We start from the raw sequence: 19,471 nt of genomic DNA, 5'->3' as shown, positions 1-19,471 counted from the left end.
GCATATCAGATTGTGGTGCGACGTACATGCACGTGACAGCTGCAGTATGCCCTAGAATATATATATATAGAACAACATATTAAGGAAAATTTCTAACAAATCAGCAACAAAATTAATTAGTATAAAAAAAACTATAATGAGCAAATTAAGGAACGCGTGTAGTCATAAAAGCAATGTTTCATTTTTAATGGCTACTGCACTACGTGACGTATAGTAATACTATTTGTTAGCACAGTGATAGCTGAATTTGAAGCAAATGGTTCTTTAATAACGAATTCTCAAGTAAAACACACAGTTAAGATATTGTTAGTGTTGTTTAAAAAACTGACCTTTAAAAATATATTCCAAAGAGTTGCTCATAATATGCCACTTCTGCACATCACCTGAGTTTGTGGACAGTATCAAATGTTGTCGAGAAGGTGCTACACATATTTCACGTATAGGTCCAGTACCTGATACAGTCATTGTACGTATTTGTGAAGGTAAAGGCGCTGGTAACCAACCCGTAAGCGGTACTAATAGTGGCACTGCATAACCATCACACCAAGCGGTAGCCGAACGTACTGTGATGCTGAGCAAGGAATTATCGTTTTCATCGTGTTCGCTAATGGGACGTAACCAAGATATCAGCTGGAAAATAAAAAAAATTTTAAATTATAATTTATTAATAACTTTTTTTGTTAGGATTCTTTACTTACTTGCGAACCTAATTGCATGGGATCACGAGTTAATACATCACTTGATTTACGTATCGTGTAGTAAATGAGTTCAATGTCTCGATCAAGTAAGTAACAGCGCACATGTTCAATCAGACAACGTAAATAGCTTATAGATACAGTTTGAACCTAAGTTGAGTAAAATAAACAAAAAAATTGTTCTTTAAGGCAGTTATCGTGACTTCGAAAAAGTTTACATGAACATTTGAAGTTTCTTTTATTCAATTTTCAACAAATTTAATCCGCAACTGTGTTGTCTTGTTCTTCTGTTCTTCTTAGTTCAAGTAAAGACAGTGTTCAGTAAAGTTGGACAAGTTGAACAGCTGGTGTTCTGAGATACTTTTTAATTGACAACGAAAAAGTTTCACAATGCAATGACTTCTTTGAGGTATTTGCCTTTACAAACTTGCATTACAGTACATTATTAAATAGTCATTAACATGAATATATTTTGAGACGATAAGTTTTTGAATATTTTATTTTCATATTTTAGGAATTGATTAAAAGTTTAAGTACTGGTATGGAAACTTCAATTTCAAGCTCTAATAAAGCAGCTAATGTAACTAATATCATTTAACTTACAATATCATTAAAATAATCACTAAAACATTTAAAAATATCTAAATATTCTTATCACGTAAAATGATTTCATTTCAACAAGTCCAGAACTACAACTTGCAAAAAGCTCCTTAACTATACTACCTTCATAAAAAAAATTGAGGACATCATAATTAGTGAATTAATCTTATTTTAATTTTTTTATGTTAGATTTTGTGAAAAATATTCGTTAAAAGTAATATGTATAGTGAAATTATTAAATTATTTAATAAATTTGTAGAATATAAATCAAAAGTAATGTTTTTTTATAATCTATATCAACTTCAGAACAGTTGATCCAAATGTTCCTCTAATTAATGGATCGGACATCTGTGATGGTTCCGGACAAGATGTTCAACAAATTTTCACTATACGTCATATATTACATTTTTGATGAAATTTTATTTAATGTTATTTATTTAATATCATATATTCCACATAGGCATGCAGTTAGTGCTCAACTTAGCGTAAAAAATTGAATAACTAGAAAAAATAAAAGAATTTAAGAAAATGACGGCAGTTGATAGTATCACCATAATGAAAGAATTTCGCAGAGGAATTGTTTAGCAAAAGTATAAATATTTTCTATAAAAAATTTATTTAAAATAATAATGGGTATACTATTACAGAATTGGGGACTTAAGAAAGAAGAACTGGTAGAGGTTTATTGTAGTTGCTTGAGTAGAAGATGGAAATAAAACATCTTGGCTGACACAATTAAAAGACTTCAAACGATTTAATCTCTGAAAAAAATTAAAACCTATTATTAGGTCCTTAAATGCTGTTAGAAATTGCTTAAGTTCTATTGGTTGATATGTATAAAATACTTTGCTAAACGTGTTCTTCATTTAAATTTACTAAGTGAGGAGTAGTTCATTATAATCAACGTATAGACAAAAATACATCTTGGAAATTTAAGTTTATTAGTATTTCAAACGTGAAAAATCTCTAAGGGTTTACCAACTTTTATTTAAATATGCTTTCAGAAAGTATAGACACAATAATGGACAAGTTTTCCCGTTAATAATTTGAAAAATGACATTTTTATGCTATATACAAACAAAATAGACCACTTCCACTATTACAGATTTTTCTAGTTTCCATAGTGAAACTATATAAAACGAATAGTCTGCTGATGATAAGAATCTTTTATGTATTTCTGACTTTTAAAGTAGTTTTAGTAGGTTGCATGAGACTTGCTACGGCTATGATTTCCACCTACTGTAAATTACTGCAGAAATAAGTCAGATCCCACTTAGCAAACACGATACCAGTCGCTAAAGTCATGGCATTTCATGAGTGATGAAGACTAAAATCTATCATTAAATATAGAGTACAATTGTTGGTATTCTATCGTCAATGCTACACAACAACAAACAATTTTATTTACATTTTTGAAAATGTTTTAAGAATAATTTTTTTGTATAAAGTACAAAAAAGAGACATATAAATTTAATGAATAAACAAACTTTTTCGGTATTAGATATTATGAAAAACAGTTTATTTTTATTACAATTCTTATCAAGTTTTATGCTTTATTTTTCATTAAATTTGTCATGATTAAAATCGCCTTTTGACACTACATTTTTGCTGCTGCTTTTAAAATAAAAACTCATAAAAAAGGTTTTGAAAATGTTAGTGAAAAATCATATAAACAAAGTTAACTCATAAAAATTTAAACTTTAGTGATGAACTACATTCGGTTCATTGCTTTTATTGCTATTGTTGGTATAGGTTTTTCCCTTTGCTTATTTAACTTTGCTTTGAATTTAAATGCATGAAATCGTTGTGAAGGTGTCCTTGTGCCATATTAGTTTCTTGCATTTTTTTACCGCACATCAAAAACATTAAAAACACTTGGTAAAGGATAAAACCGACGTAAAAAATCTAGGTGAGCTTTTATTTCAGCAGAAAAAACTTTGTTAATAATTGTATGGACTTTGTTACTGGGTGTGTACGTATGTCTGTGCTGAGTTTTAAAATTTATTTTTTCAAACCTACGCCTTCCCCATTCATCCTTGTGTATGTTTTGATTATGTCCATGGCTAGGCATGTTGATGTTGGTTTGTGCTGGCATTGCTATGTGGCAATATTGCAACGTGGCCTGTTGAGACGATATTGCGTTGTGTTTATTAAAAAACTTACTTCCTGTGTAATCGTACCGTTCGCTTAGGCCCGCACACAACCGTCATAACTGGAAAACTTTTTCAGTTCCACAATGCTCATTTCGTTTTTTATGGGTTCTTTTCTGTGCCATTGCAGTTTTGCCCTTTACATATTATTTAACATCAATATTTGCTGTGTTTTGTTATTCAACTTTTATTTTTTATTTAAATTTTGATAAAATTCTGAGATGAATTTCAACATTTGAAAACATTTCTAAGTTTGTAAGCTGTGTCTTTTTGATTATTAAAAATAATTATTTAAATGTTTAATTACGTTGATTATATTATATATTATTGTTAGGAAAGTGGCACTGCGACCGTCAGGTTTATTGTGCCCCTTGATTATATATATAAACCTGGGGTGTTCAAAAAGTCAGTTTTAAATCAAAAAATTTTAATTTGTGGCGGCTACTTGACCTATGACATAAACAACTTGAACATCGCGTTCGAACATATGAATAGTTGAATGTAAATATTGTAAATAAGTACCTCAAATAAGGTAACACTCCTTCTGAAGTGTAATAAAACTACACAAATTTTTATTTACTTTTAACTTTTAAATTCCATCTATATGCACTTCCAACAATAGTATCCCAATTATTTTATAACTTCAAAAAAAATACAATACCTGAGGTTCTCAAAATATTCATTATTTGCAGGGACACTATATGCATTCGGTTGAAATTTCCTTTTTCTTCTGAAAACCCATTTTTCCAACTTCCCATTTAAACAAAAATCAGACTGAAAAAATCTGATGTGATGGTTGGTATCTTCGCATAATATTACTGTTGCAATCGCTTGTCACGGATGATGTTATGGTGTGTACATAGTTTATTGTTCTGTGAATATGTGACTTATTGCAAAGCTACTTCATATACCATAAAGAAAAGTTATTAGAATAATATTTTATAACTTTTGTTAAAAACACCATGCTATATTTGTAATAAAGTGATAAGCAAACACCTAAGAATCGTAAGCGTTAAAAAACATATTAACAACAGATTCATGCTAACACCGCTTTACATGCTTCTAAAATCATTATAACTTCTTAAAAATATGCATTAATTTTAAAAATTCACAATACATCAGAATGATTTATAATTTAATGGATCATATATCGTAGTCGATTACCCGAGACGTCAAATTTATTATTGAGTTAAAGTGCTTCAGACATTAATAAAAAGAGAAGAGAACTGCTAATGTTAAGTCAATAATTTAGCAACTTCGTCTATTTACAATTATTTGCTTTTTAATCTATAAATTATACTTTACAGTTATAAAAGAACCTTTTAATAAAACTTTAACAGGCCATTATTTACGGATTGTACTTTGAAGAAGTTAATATAAAATTTAATACACAACCGTAAAATAATTTTCAGAGCAATGTCTCATACTAATATTAAAGTATATGTAAACCAATTTATAATTTGATAAAGTAGAAGAATGTGTCAGAATTATATACACAATTAAAAACTATTTATATATTCTGGATCCTCCAATTTGACAACGAATTTAAGTAAACTTTTTATCAACTTTTTCCACTATGCTATGCAGCATTTTCAATATTGTTCATTTTTCGATATATCGGGCTATAGATTTGGATAGTTTGACTTGAAAACCACCAATGTTAAATTTGTATATACTAGATGGCCTGTATACCTTAGATGGGCTGTGTAAGTTTTGTTAGTACTAATCAATATAAAATGTTTACTACTTAAACCCTTAATGGTGGAAAAAATGATACAAAATAGCTGTAATAACTGGTCAAATCAGCGTGCTTGAGCAATTGGAATCGTGTCAATTATTTATAAATTCCATTACCAGGTGAAATTGCTCTCAGAAATGTTTTACAGTTTAGACTTTTGTGCGGAATTCATATTGATTTTCGCATTTACTCTTCCAACCTATAATCCGAAGATGAAGGTTTGTTGTATTCCTGTGACTTGGTGCTCCATTGATTATTGTATAGATTATTATTATAAAAAGTAACTAATTTAATGAGTTAACATTTAAAATTAAATCCTTTCTCCTGTTATTATTTGTATTAATTAAGTCTACAATTTCTTTCGATGTCTCTATGCGCCCATTTGATGCAGGATTGTGCTTAACTTTTATTACAAAGAACGTTGTGATAATAATTGCATTATTTTGTTAAGAAGAAGAGTGGACATTGTAATTGCATGCTTGTTACAATAATGAATTTCTTTATATTGTACTATAGAGTACTTCTCTACTGCAACAATTGACACCATCTTGAGCGAACTATCTTCAACGATAACAAACAACATTTTTCTTTACAAGCGTAATTACAGTCCTTTCAAAATCCTAATAATGGAAAGAAAAACTTAAAAATCCATTGTAAATAGACAAAGCAACAATACATATTTTTGCTGTTGTTAGCGGACAGGATACAAATGATGTATTATGAAAATGTAAGAATGTCCCCATGAAATATTTGTAGTTTTTCAAAAACAATATTGTGGAAAATGTATTTTCAAAATAAAGAGCTTAAATTAAAAAATAAATACATTGACAATAGTTAAAAAGGGAACAAGAAAAACAAGGAGTTGATATCTGAATGGATACAAGGAGTTACTGCTAACAGCCTACAATAATATAAATATAACTTTTCTCCGCATTTCCAATTTAATGTTTAAAAGGAAACTGTTAAGAAGCATTCAAATTGAAATCCATAGCTATTGAACATATTATTGTCGCCACTGGCAATAAATCCTTCATACTCTAATACAACAACGATGTTTTGTTAGGTCATTTAAGTATATAAAAACAAGCTCAAGTAAAAGTTATGTACAAGTAAAATGAATATATATATAAATGTGAAATATATATAATTATTATAAAATTGTTTCAACGCTAATAATGTTTATAATAAGCGTCTTTTCTTAATAGACAATTTGTCGTACATTTCTTTTTTTTATTTTAAGTGCAGTTGGTTAGCACTTGTTAAGTTTTTATTTCAATTTTTTATTTAACCCAATTAAATCAACTATTTTGGATAACCGAACTCATCTGAAGCTTAGGTAAAGTAAACTATGTTAGGCTTCATTACATACATAGGTTAGACACTTGAGAAAACAAACCTACCGATATAAGGGTCGACCTCTGGCGACTGTTAAGCAGTGATACAAACCTACCGATATAAGGGTCGACCTCTGGCGACTGTTAAGCAGTGATACACAGTTTAGTAATATTATAATTCTTTCTCTCTATGTCTATGTCATTGGTTATTTAGCTCCTTTTTAGTCTAGAAAAGTTCTATAACACAGCATACCAATACTTGTTTGAATAATGCGAATAATTTTAAACTAATCTTTTATTTTGTTCTGTTCTGATCGTAGTTGAGTGATATTTGTTCTGTAATTTTAAAATGTTCAGTATATATAATGATTTCGCCTGAAGATAATGAGATGAGCATATCAACTGATGTTCATAGAAATCATATACCATACTAGAACTATCAACTATATCTTCACAGCTTTGAACCTATTTTGAGTTAATCAATACATTTATCGATATTTCATTCTAAAATATATTATGTTCTAAAGGTAAAGGTGCTGTTAATGGAACTACCGCCGCTTTTTTCATACTAAAATTATACATGACAATAATTATATAGAATTTTCTTAATACGTAAAAGCAATAATTTATTTAAATTTATTCATATGAGAAGTTTTATATTACTATTGAAATTTTTTTTAATTATGATTCATTTTACAGCACATTTAAATTTCTAATGATAATTACTCTTGAAATAAAAGTTTTATCTTATTGTCACTATATAATGTATATATATAATCTTATTATAACAGAGTTTAACTGGTCTATGTATGAAGTATATTAAAGCCTTTATTTTTGTTCTGTACTCACCGCTGCTAGTAAAAAATCAAAGTTGCATACTGCAATTTGCTTGAACTTGGCTGTATCGTCGGAACGCATTAAGTGATGCCAACTCTCTTCAACATGTCGCATGCTATACGAAACGTCAACCGCAATTGGATTGTAGAACGTTGAAGTATCATCATTATGATGTGATGATGATTTACGACCAGTAGAGATGTTATCCTTTTCCTTTTGACTAACTACTATAACACATTTATTTTCATTGTTGATAAGTTGACATAGATGGAATTGCAACAAAAAGAACAGTAATAAAAATAAAAATAGTAATAATGACACAAAAAGTATTCTAAGTACATACTCTATATCGTTGTTACTACTTGCTAATCCAATTTAACTCACCTGAATGCTTGTCACTTTCTTCTGTTTCTTGTTCACTGCTACCTTCTTCAGCATCCTCCCCTTCTTGTTGAAAGAATATATTGGCAATGGCTATATGCATGGCACGTGTACTCTGTGCATCCATGTATCGCTGTTGGGATAAATGTGCACAGTAAGTGTGTCGCCACTGTATAAGCACTTTGCCGGACATTATTTTGTCATGCAAAAGAAAGCCTTCGGTAGAAGAAAATTAAATAAAATTCAATTACACACTTAATTAGGCTTAAATGACTAAATATTTACTCATTTCATTGTGAATCCTTTTGAATGTGGAGAAATTAAAGTTTCCATGTTCGGTTTCGACAAATGCCTCTGGCTCATCGGTGGGCATTAATAATTCCAAGAGCTCAGTTTCCGTCAGTCCATATTCAGCGCATGTGATGTACGCAGCTAAACGACCGAAGCCCTTCTTTCCATAGAATTTCTCAAAATAATCAAATTGTGATTCCAAAAACTGCTCAAAAGCGATATCATCACTAACAGAAATTGTGTTATTCATAATTGGCTTCCTTAATTCAGTGCGATTTTCAGCAACTGTTAAATCAAAAAGAAATTCTGTCGATCTAAAGCGATCACGTTGCATTGGTGTGAATTTCAATTGATCTATAGCTGTTGTTGTAGAGCATATAAGTTGCACATTCCATGGCAATGAAGTGGGCAACCAAGATAATGCAGCTACAATATCGCAATCCAGTGGATTTAATAAATGCAAATCATCAATAAAAAGAAACAAAACATCATTATTCATATCCTCAATACGTCGTAATAAATTTTGGAACCAATTATTTATATAGTTCGGATCGAAGGATGCATCTTTTGGTAAGTAACCTTCTGGTATATTAAAAATAATAGAAATCTGTTGACATATAACACGTAATAATTCTAAATTGTAGGCTGAACGTGGAGTAGCTGCAGCAAAACGTATAACTCGATGTACTCGTTTTGAACTGAACCACTCAGTGACCTGTCGATATAACTCCACTATTAAAGCACTCTTACCGCTTCCGTGGGGTCCGCAAATAAAATATGGTGCATGTCGACTGCCATTCCGAAAATTTGCTAATAGATTTTGACGTATGATTGTAGGCACCTCTGATGATATTAAAGAGCCTGCATTTTGATGGTCACGAAGTATGCGTAAATGCGTAGCATGCTCATGAAAAATTTCCTATAAAGTAACAAGTTCAGTTGTATTGAGTATTTTTCAATGATTTAAATACTGTACAGATACATTTCTAAAAATTAAAAATTAAAAGTTGATTAATTTAATCAACTTACTTAATTAATAAAATATTAATGAAGAATGAAACGATGCTTTGTGGAATTTTACAGAAAACTCAAAATTTTTTAAAGTGATATAAAAATTGTTTATAAGGCTGTAATTATAAATACAAGTAATATATATATAACATAAATAAAAGCATAAATCAGAACTAGAATGACTAATAAGAATTATGCAAAACATGTGAATAATTCTATTTTTAAAAATAAGTCAATACAAAAGTGGAGCTTCATGTTTGTTAAGGTTCCTAAAAAGTTTTCCGCTTTTGGAAGCTACAAGTAATAAAAATTAAAGAAAAAATGAACAATGTATGGCAACAAATATGCAAAATGACATGGGAGTCAAAACAACATTAGACAGCATGTCTGTTAACAACAACAACAACAACGACAACAACAAAATAAATATTCAAAAAATTTTGAAACAAGAGGAAAGGATATTATTTTTTATGTTCTGTGTTTGGGCATCCTTTTTTTGAATAAAAAAAATATGTTGACATAGATGTGTCTCATGGGGCACATACGTTATCATCCATTAAAGTTACAGAACATATTTTGTTTCGGTAGACTTTGAAACCCAAATTATTTGTTTTTTTAGTGAGTGTCAGTGCATTTTGGGTAAGCATATTACATTTTTGGACTATAAAGGCTATTAAGAGTAACGCATTAAAAACCAATTAAAAAAATTTATGCTATTATCAGTATTATTTTCAAGTATAAATCATGATTTTATGATAATTGCTTTAAAATATTAATACTTAAATTCAAAAGTTCAAACTTTGTTTTTGTTGGATAGGAAGGAGAAAGAAATTAACAGGAACTTAATTGACATAATATAGTTCCTAAATATCAGGTATTATACGCAAGAAGTTATTCAGATGCAAATAAGCTAAGGAAGCTTAAGATTTTGATCAAATACATTACAGTGAGAACACTGTACAGAAAAGGTTATTAATGTCAGTGAAATAAAAAAGAAATATATGCATATATTTTAGATGTATGCACAGTCAGAAATTGTTTGTTACTATTAATATTATATAAATAATTTTCTCAGTATACATCATCAACATAAATATTCTTTCCAAAAATATTAAATATTGTTTGCTTCAATTAATGTGAGTTTGAGCACAAATATTGTTTGGATATATTCAGGGTGAGCTCAATAGTGAAGTGCATGTTTTTCATATAAAAGACGTATGTGACCTACTGGTCGCCGCCAATAGGTGTGAAATATAACATTTAAAAAAATTTTATATATTACCTATTATTAGAGTCTGAGAACTATTCTAAAAACTATATTAGAAAATTACTGGGGTATCTCTAGATGTACTCATACTTACTCATGTAAAGACTATAAGTGCAATGGATTATATTCGTTAAGAACTGTCAAATTAAATAAAAAATAAAATTTTACCCGATAAAGATAATGATAACGATAAAGATAATTTTACCCGATATTGAAGCTATTGAGTCGAAAACCAAAGCTAGAGATTGAAAGAGTTGAATAGAAGTTGTAAAGGCCTTTGAAAATGTATCATGAGGCTGCCGTTTTACATATTAATTAATTTAATGACAGCTATATATTTAAGTCCCCGACATAAAAATATTGTTAATTAATTTTTATTTTTAACTAGGCGCAAGTGAATAAATAATAATAAAAAAAATAATTTCAATTAAACGAATGTTTCAGTTTTTACTGTAAATGTTTAATATAATTCTAGTTGTTTTTCTTGCGAAGTTTTTTATTATCACAACTGGCTCTTATATCAGTTACGCGAATACTTAAAAATATGGTTGCAATTGTGCAGAAATTCGAACTGACACACCAACCTGAAACTAATAGATTTATTCTTATTACATTACTTAAACTTCGAATAGTACTGCTATTTACTTGTCAATATTGCTAATAAAATTAAGTTTGCATTCAACACTAAGTCCTGTGACAATAATAATATTTTCTATACATCAAAAGCTCATATTCCATTCCTTGCAATGTCATTGCCAATTTAGATGAACGACTATTTGTGCATTGTTGTCATATATCACAGGAGTATTTTCTTGTTTACTGGTTTTCAGATTGTAACGGCCAAAATTTTATTAATTAAAATTTGATCGTTACAACGTCGTGTGTATAGCTGTCTACTAAACACAACACGATCACCTAACACACAACAAGAAACACTCACTTGAACTCATATAATCGACGGTTCCTGCATTGAAAAATAAAATTTGTTAAGTACGGATAAGCACATTAACTTAACCAACTCACCGCGATCCTCTGCCATCAGCGACGTCATTTTTGCATTTGACAAATTCTGAACTTGCATGAAAGTTATTTGTTAATGCATAACAAATATATTTGAATAAAACAATAATGCACATATCTTGAGCTATCGTTGGGTGTTCTATTTTGCTGGAACTTTATTGGAAAATAAAATAATTTTAAAATAATTTTCTAATTAATAGAATTAAATACACACGTTCACCGGCACAACACGTTGTAAAAAAAAAAAAAAATAGAACAAAATCAAAACAAAACAACACGAGCTGTCAAACGAAGAAAGCTTTTGTGGAAAAGGTGTAGAACTAGGGCGAAGCTTAAAGAAAGAACAAGTTCCAGCTTCCACATGAGAGGGAAAAGTAGAATTCGCCCTAAAGCTAGACTTTCGCTGGTGCATTGCAGAGGGATCAGTTCACGAGCTTCGATCAACGGTCGTTGAACTTTAACGTACCAACAGCTGGCACCGTTGATCGTTGACGGTATAAAAGTTGCGTACACTTGGAAGAAGGTCTCTTGTCTGGTTATGTGCGGTCGTGAAAAGGAAAACTCCTGGCGTTAGCAGCAGCGGAATTTATTTAACTAAGACGGCGGTGATATTATCAAAAACAATTAAATAGTCTCAGAAATAGTGTAAAATCGTATCTATAAACAAAAGAATTATTTAAAAATTAAAAATTAAATTATTTGAACCAGTAGAGTTGTAACAATCGAAATTGAATTTTTAAAACTCTTGTTGATAAATTGTGAGTACGCATAAATTAAAATTTTGCACGAAAAGATTGTTTTAAGAAAGACAAACTGATTAAACTAGTAAATGTGTTAATATATAAAATTTAAAACTCTTATTGATAAAGTGCGAGTACGTATAAATTGTAATTTTATATGTAAAAATTATTTTCAAGTAAGATAAACGGATTACATTAGTAAATGTGTTATTACATGAATTTAAAAAAATTTAAAACTTTTTTTTGATAAATTGTAAAGACTTAAAGTAGAGTAAAGAGTACTTAATTTAAAAAAAAAAATAAAATAAAACTAAATTTGTATTTAGCTATTTATTTGATAATAAAATGAATATTAATAAATTTAATGAATAAAATAAAAAACTAAACGAGCGAATAAATTGAAAAAAAAGTGTTTTATTAAAATAAAAGCAAAACAGGTATAATAGCGAGGGCTCATAGGTATAACTACCGCTTTGATAGAGTTCAACACAAACTAGCTTCTCCTGATCGGTGTAAAATCAAGGTAGGAATTCAGCACAACGACACAAGTGAGAGACACAGGTAAGAAAGATTCGGGGCTTCAATAGTAACTGAATCTCGGTTGTACGGGGTATAACTCACGTAGCTTTAATAGTCACGTGAGTCTATACTATAGTGTCGGAAACGATAGGTAGCTTTAATAGTCACCTAACGTCTCCGGCCCCTGGGCGCTTTAACAGTGAACAGGGAAGGGCGTGTGATCAGCGACCTGTAATACCACTCACGTAGCTTTAACAGTCACGCGTGCTGGTATTATATTGTGTCTATTTCAGTCAAGTGATTCCTTTGTGTCTGTGATTCCGATTGGTATTCGAACCTAGGTATCTGTAATTAAGAGCAATCAGAAGTGACGGGGTCTCACTAAATAAATTTCTTGTGTGGACCTTGGGGACGGCTGAGTTCAACCCCAGCTTTAAACGAACCGAAAAGGGTTCATTACAAGTGGCGCCCGAGCAGGGACCCTGAGACCAGCACTTCACGACTCGAATAGCAACTGTTTCAATATCAATAACGAGGTGATATACACACAACTAACATGGGCAGGTCGTAAATATTTTTTATATTTTACGAAAACATGACTTAAGAACCTCAGAGAATTCGGGCTGGATACTACGGAATAATGTAAGACTTGCGGCGGTAAATAACAAACTTCGTAACACAGGGAAAGCAACATGGAATATACACGCGACAGAGAATATAGTGAAACATCAGAGCGACATAGCATGATCAACGATACAACAGCAAGGCAGTTACATTCACATCCGCAATGTGATGTACACTCGTATCTTCCTCAAAGGAACACACAGGCAAGCGTCATTGACCAGGTCAGAAAATGGGCGATCCGGTATGATGACAACAGCGATCCATTGACGTTTATCGAGCGACTGGAAGAATTAGCGGATCTGTATGCCATATCAACGAACATGTTGCCTCGGACAATGCCCCTGTTACTAGATGGACAAGGTTTGGTGTGGTTTAGATACAATAAGAAAGACTGGATTCATTGGGAAGCGTTTAAAATGGATTTCTTGAAGTTTTTCCTGCCACATCGGTATTTTGAGCGGTTGGAGGACGAACTAAGGAATAGACTGCAGAAATCGGGAGAGCCGTTTAAGAAGTATGTGCTGGAACTACAGAAATTAATGAGACATCTAAAACTAAATGAAGACGAGAAACTTGAACGATTTTACAGAAACAGTTTGGTTGAATACAAAATGTATGTCAAACGCAGGGAGTTTAACACCTTGGACGAGCTCATTGCGTTAACTAGCGATTTTGAATCCTTAAGAAATGAACAGAAAAATCTTAAACCAAAAGAAACACCGATGCTGATTGAACGACGAGTCAAACCTATGACAATTGCTGCCATCGAGCCTATAAATCTAACAACGGCATGCTTTCGATGTGGTCAATCTGGACATCAAGCGCGCTTGTGTCGAAATCCACGAGTTTTATTCTGTTGGCAGTGTGGGAGACGTGGAGTGCGAACTATTGACTGCTGTCGTAAACAATCGGGAAACGCGCAAAGGTCGCGTCTTCCAGAAAGGCGAGACGTGGCCGTAAATCCAGCACCAGCACAACACCCTTTATAATTGAACATAATCGACTCTTTGCACAAATAAGTATCCATGGTCGAGCACTCACAGCCATGATTGACACAGGTGCTAGTAAAAGCTTTGTTCGTCCGAACGTAGTACCATGTATTACAGGTAACATCACGGACGTGAACGTAGTAGTCCGGCTCGCTGATGGCTCACCACGGCATGTGAATAACATCATTGATACGTGCTTGCAAATGGGAAGAGATGAATACCAGGTGAGTTTGTTAGTATTAGATGGAATGGTTCATGATATTGTTTTGGGGATGGACTTTTTGAATACAGCATCAAGTACGTTTTGTATAGGGGAAAATGTTGTCAAATTTGGTCAAGTCTCAAAGACCAATTTGAGTCCAGTCTCATTAAATTCCACTTTTGACGAGGAGCAATGTATACAGAAGTTCCTAGAAACCGAGTTAGCTGAATTCAAAACATTGGAAGGACTTTCTGACATTGCATCACATTCAATCACAATGAAGGACGATCGCCCCATCAAACAGAGGTACTATCCGAGAAACCCGGCGATGCAAAAAGTGTTGGATAATGAAATAGACGAACTACTCAAACAAGGTTGTATTGAACGATCACATAGCCCATACAGTTCTCCAGTCGTTTTAGTAAAAAAAAAGGACGGAAGTTGGCGGCTGTGCATTGATTATCGACAGGTCAATGCTCGTTCAATTCCGGATGCCTATCCCATCCCACGTATTCAACATATATTGGACCAACTCCGCGATGCAAAATATATTAGCAGTCTGGATTTAAAAAGCGGGTACTGGCAAATTCCTATGGCACAAGACAGCAAACAGTACACGGCGTTCACAGTTCCTGGACGAGGGTTGTTTCAATGGCGAGTGATGCCTTTTGGATTACATTCGGCCCCTGCAACATTTCAGAGAGCTCTTGATAGTGTCATTGGCCCCGACATGGAACCCCATGCGTTTGCTTATTTGGATGACATAATAGTAATTGGACGCACATTGGAAGAACACACGGCAAATTTGAAAGAAGTTTTTCGACGATTGAAAGCAGCGAAGTTGAAACTGAATATTAAAAAATGTCAATTTTTCACCAAGGAAATCAAGTACTTAGGACACTTAGTAACACCTCAGGGCATTCACACCGATCCGGAAAAAATAGCTGCAATCAAAGACCTTCCACCCCCGTGTAACCTCAAGGAGTTACGAAGATGCATCGGTGTCGCTTCGTGGTATCGCCGGTTTGTACCGCAGTTCTCCAGTACTATTCAACCGCTAACGTTGTTGCTGAAAAAGGGCAAGCGTTGGCAATGGACAGAAGTACAACAAGCGGCGTTTGATGAACTAAAAGAGAAACTAACAAGTGCTCCCGTCTTAGCATGTCCGAATTTCAACGAACAGTTCATCTTGCAAACAGATGCCAGTGACTTTGGGCTAGGAGCGATATTAACGCAGACAATATCAGGAGAAGAAAAGGTTATTGCATACGCAAGTCGTACTCTAAATCCTGCAGAGAAGAACTACACAACCACTGAGAAAGAATGTCTGGCAATAGTCTGGGGCGTACGTAAGATGAAGCAATATTTAGAGGGATACCACTTTGTAGTTATCACTGATCATCTGGCATTAAAATGGCTAAATAGCATTGATAATCCTTCGGGTAGAATTGCGAGGTGGGCTTTAGAACTGCAACAATATCACTTTGAAATACAATATCGAAAGGGAAAATATAACGTAATTGCTGATGCGCTGTCCCGACAACCACAACCCATATTAGCTCACCTAGATGCGAATGATGAAAGTGATCGTGACTGTGGATGGCTACTAAGTTTGAAGAAAAAGGTGCAAGAAAATCCTGCGAAATACCCTGATTACATCATTGAAGGTAAGCAGTTATATCGTCGGATCCCAAACAGTTTTAGTAACGAAGGCCAACCGTGCTGGAAACTGTGCGTACCACGTGATTTGCGTCTTCGAGTTTTGAATGAATGTCATGATAGTGTCACAGCGGGGCATTTAGGTAATCAGAAGACCATTGTTCGTGTTGCGGCTAACTATTATTGGCCGGGGATGTATCGCGATATAAGAGATTATGTAAAAAAATGCGATACCTGTCAAAAGTACAAAGTTTCACAACAAATGAGTGCTGGGAAGATGCTGACCGCTATTCCAGAAGAACCATGGGCGACAGTGTGTGCAGATTTCATCGGTCCTATGCCACGATCTGTTAAGGGCAATACGATGGCACTTGTGTTTTTCGACAAATTTTCAAAATGGGTAGAAATTGTTCCAATGAGGAATGCCACAGCGTTAGGAGTAAGACGTGCCTTTCGTGAACATATTATGTCTCGATTCGGAGTACCAAAAATTCTAGTCACCGACAATGGAACACAGTTCACAAGCAAAGTATTGAAGCAATTTCTGGAGGAACTGGGTGTTCATCATCAACAGACTGCACCTTATTCACCGCAAGGCAATCCCACTGAACGAGCCAATAGGACGATAAAAACAATGATCGCTCAGAATTCAAAGTTGGACCATCGACGCTGGGATGAGTATATACCAGAAATTACGCTGGCCATAAATTCTTCCGTTTCGGCCTCAACCGGTTATACTCCTGCGTTCGTTACCCAAGGGCGAGAGCTACGTATGCCGAATACATTATACGACTCTGTTACGACTGGCCCAGGTAGGCCAATGGAAACCCCAGAGGAAAAGGCGCGTAAACTATTAGATGTATATGCCATAGTGAAGGGAAACATGGGGAAAGCGGCTCAAGATCAGGCGCGTCACTACAATTTACGTCATCGGGATTGGCAGCCAAAGTGTGGTTCTCTAGTACTAAACAAAACACAACCATTGTCCAACGCACTAGAAGCCTTTAATGCAAAACTAGCACCAAAGTTTTCGGGGCCATATGAAGTCATAGATTTCCTGTCACCAGTCATTGTAAAATTGCGTAATCTAGACACCGATAGGTTGTTGACGGCCCATATTAGTCGTATTAAACCATACTATAATTAGTGGTTTTAAAAAAACAGAGGTAATTCCATACTAATAAATTTTACTTTAATAGGTTCAAAAGACGTATTAGCATGGCAAGAACGGTTGGGCGCGAAAACATGATGTTGAAGAAATCAAATGCGAATATACACCGGTCATGGAAACAGAAGGCAGATCTAGATGAGACATTACGACGACGGCTATGTGTACGCTTTATAGAGTTATTCGGCGAAGACACCGATACAGAAGAAATGGCGCAAACCGTGAACGCAGCTGAAACAGAACTGAAATCTAGCCCCTTGCAGTGCACTTCATGTAGCTGGGATACTGAGGACGTTCTGGAATTAACAGCCTCGCCAGTAGGGTCTGGCGACGAACAAGTTATACCGCAAGCGGTACGAAATTGGGAATGTCCGCCCACGCCTCCTCTGGCAAAAATACTACTCAGATCAACATCAGAGGCATGTGACTCGCCGACTATAACTAGTACAGACGGCATAGTAGGAAGTAGAGTGGATGTAAGCCCAGCAGCACGCCTGCAGCGACATGGTTTCAATTTGGATAAGTGGTCGAAAGGCAAAAGACACCGGTTTAAAGCCACCTTAGATGGTGAAGTATGTTTGGTAAGAATAGCCAAAAGTGGGCTCATCCGTATAGATCCGTTTCCTGAAAGAAAGGAGGGAGTGTAACGGCCAAAATTTTATTAATTAAAATTTGATCGTTACAACGTCGTGTGTATAGCTGTCTACTAAACACAACACGATCACCTAACACACAACAAGAAACACTCACTTGAACTCATATAATCGACGGTTCCTGCATTGAAAAATAAAATTTGTTAAGTACGGATAAGCACATTAACTTAACCAACTCACCGCGATCCTCTGCCATCAGCGACGTCATTTTTGCATTTGACAAATTCTGAACTTGCATGAAAGTTATTTGTTAATGCATAACAAATATATTTGAATAAAACAATAATGCACATATCTTGAGCTATCGTTGGGTGTTCTATTTTGCTGGAACTTTATTGGAAAATAAAATAATTTTAAAATAATTTTCTAATTAATAGAATTAAATACACACGTTCACCGGCACAACACGTTGTAAAAAAAAATAGAACAAAATCAAAACAAAACAACACGAGCTGTCAAACGAAGAAAGCTTTTGTGGAAAAGGTGTAGAACTAGGGCGAAGCTTAAAGAAAGAACAAGTTCCAGCTTCCACATGAGAGGGAAAAGTAGAATTCGCCCTAAAGCTAGACTTTCGCTGGTGCATTGCAGAGGGATCAGTTCACGAGCTTCGATCAACGGTCGTTGAACTTTAACGTACCAACAGCTGGCACCGTTGATCGTTGACGGTATAAAAGTTGCGTACACTTGGAAGAAGGTCTCTTGTCTGGTTATGTGCGGTCGTGAAAAGGAAAACTCCTGGCGTTAGCAGCAGCGGAATTTATTTAACTAAGACGGCGGTGATATTATCAAAAACAATTAAATAGTCTCAGAAATAGTGTAAAATCGTATCTATAAACAAAAGAATTATTTAAAAATTAAAAATTAAATTATTTGAACCAGTAGAGTTGTAACAATCGAAATTGAATTTTTAAAACTCTTGTTGATAAATTGTGAGTACGCATAAATTAAAATTTTGCACGAAAAGATTGTTTTAAGAAAGACAAACTGATTAAACTAGTAAATGTGTTAATATATAAAATTTAAAACTCTTATTGATAAAGTGCGAGTACGTATAAATTGTAATTTTATATGTAAAAATTATTTTCAAGTAAGATAAACGGATTACATTAGTAAATGTGTTATTACATGAATTTAAAAAAATTTAAAACTTTTTTTTGATAAATTGTAAAGACTTAAAGTAGAGTAAAGAGTACTTAATTTAAAAAAAAAAATAAAATAAAACTAAATTTGTATTTAGCTATTTATTTGATAATAAAATGAATATTAATAAATTTAATGAATAAAATAAAAAACTAAACGAGCGAATAAATTGAAAAAAAAGTGTTTTATTAAAATAAAAGCAAAACAGGTATAATAGCGAGGGCTCATAGGTATAACTACCGCTTTGATAGAGTTCAACACAAACTAGCTTCTCCTGATCGGTGTAAAATCAAGGTAGGAATTCAGCACAACGACACAAGTGAGAGACACAGGTAAGAAAGATTCGGGGCTTCAATAGTAACTGAATCTCGGTTGTACGGGGTATAACTCACGTAGCTTTAATAGTCACGTGAGTCTATACTATAGTGTCGGAAACGATAGGTAGCTTTAATA

General features: G+C 33.4%; 2 protein-coding genes across 2 annotated transcripts in view; both read right to left on the bottom strand.

Moving 5' to 3' along the window:
- Positions 1 to 19,471, bottom strand: part of LOC119679242 (NACHT and WD repeat domain-containing protein 2-like) — a gene marked incomplete at its 3' end in the record, with an annotated part of 30,821 nt that continues 11,350 nt past the window's right edge. The window contains 6 exon segments of the mRNA XM_038091474.1: positions 1 to 51; positions 330 to 630; positions 699 to 845; positions 7,367 to 7,581; positions 7,739 to 7,951; positions 8,021 to 8,945. Coding sequence (XP_037947402.1) covers positions 1 to 51; positions 330 to 630; positions 699 to 845; positions 7,367 to 7,581; positions 7,739 to 7,951; positions 8,021 to 8,945 — 1,852 coding nt within the window.
- Positions 11,155 to 18,700, bottom strand: LOC119679243. Its single transcript, XM_038091475.1, has 4 exons — positions 18,059 to 18,700; positions 17,976 to 17,999; positions 11,328 to 11,477; positions 11,155 to 11,268 (listed from the first exon to the last, which is right to left on the bottom strand). The coding sequence occupies exons 1-4, from the start codon at positions 18,169 to 18,171 to the stop codon at positions 11,241 to 11,243; spliced, it is 315 nt and encodes a 104-aa protein (XP_037947403.1). The 5' UTR covers positions 18,172 to 18,700; the 3' UTR covers positions 11,155 to 11,240.

The sequence above is a fragment of the Teleopsis dalmanni genome, chromosome 2 (assembly GCF_002237135.1).
Source record: "Teleopsis dalmanni isolate 2A chromosome 2, ASM223713v2, whole genome shotgun sequence".
Classification (NCBI taxonomy): domain Eukaryota; kingdom Metazoa; phylum Arthropoda; class Insecta; order Diptera; family Diopsidae; genus Teleopsis; species Teleopsis dalmanni.
This window is presented reverse-complemented; position numbering and strand designations above follow the sequence as displayed.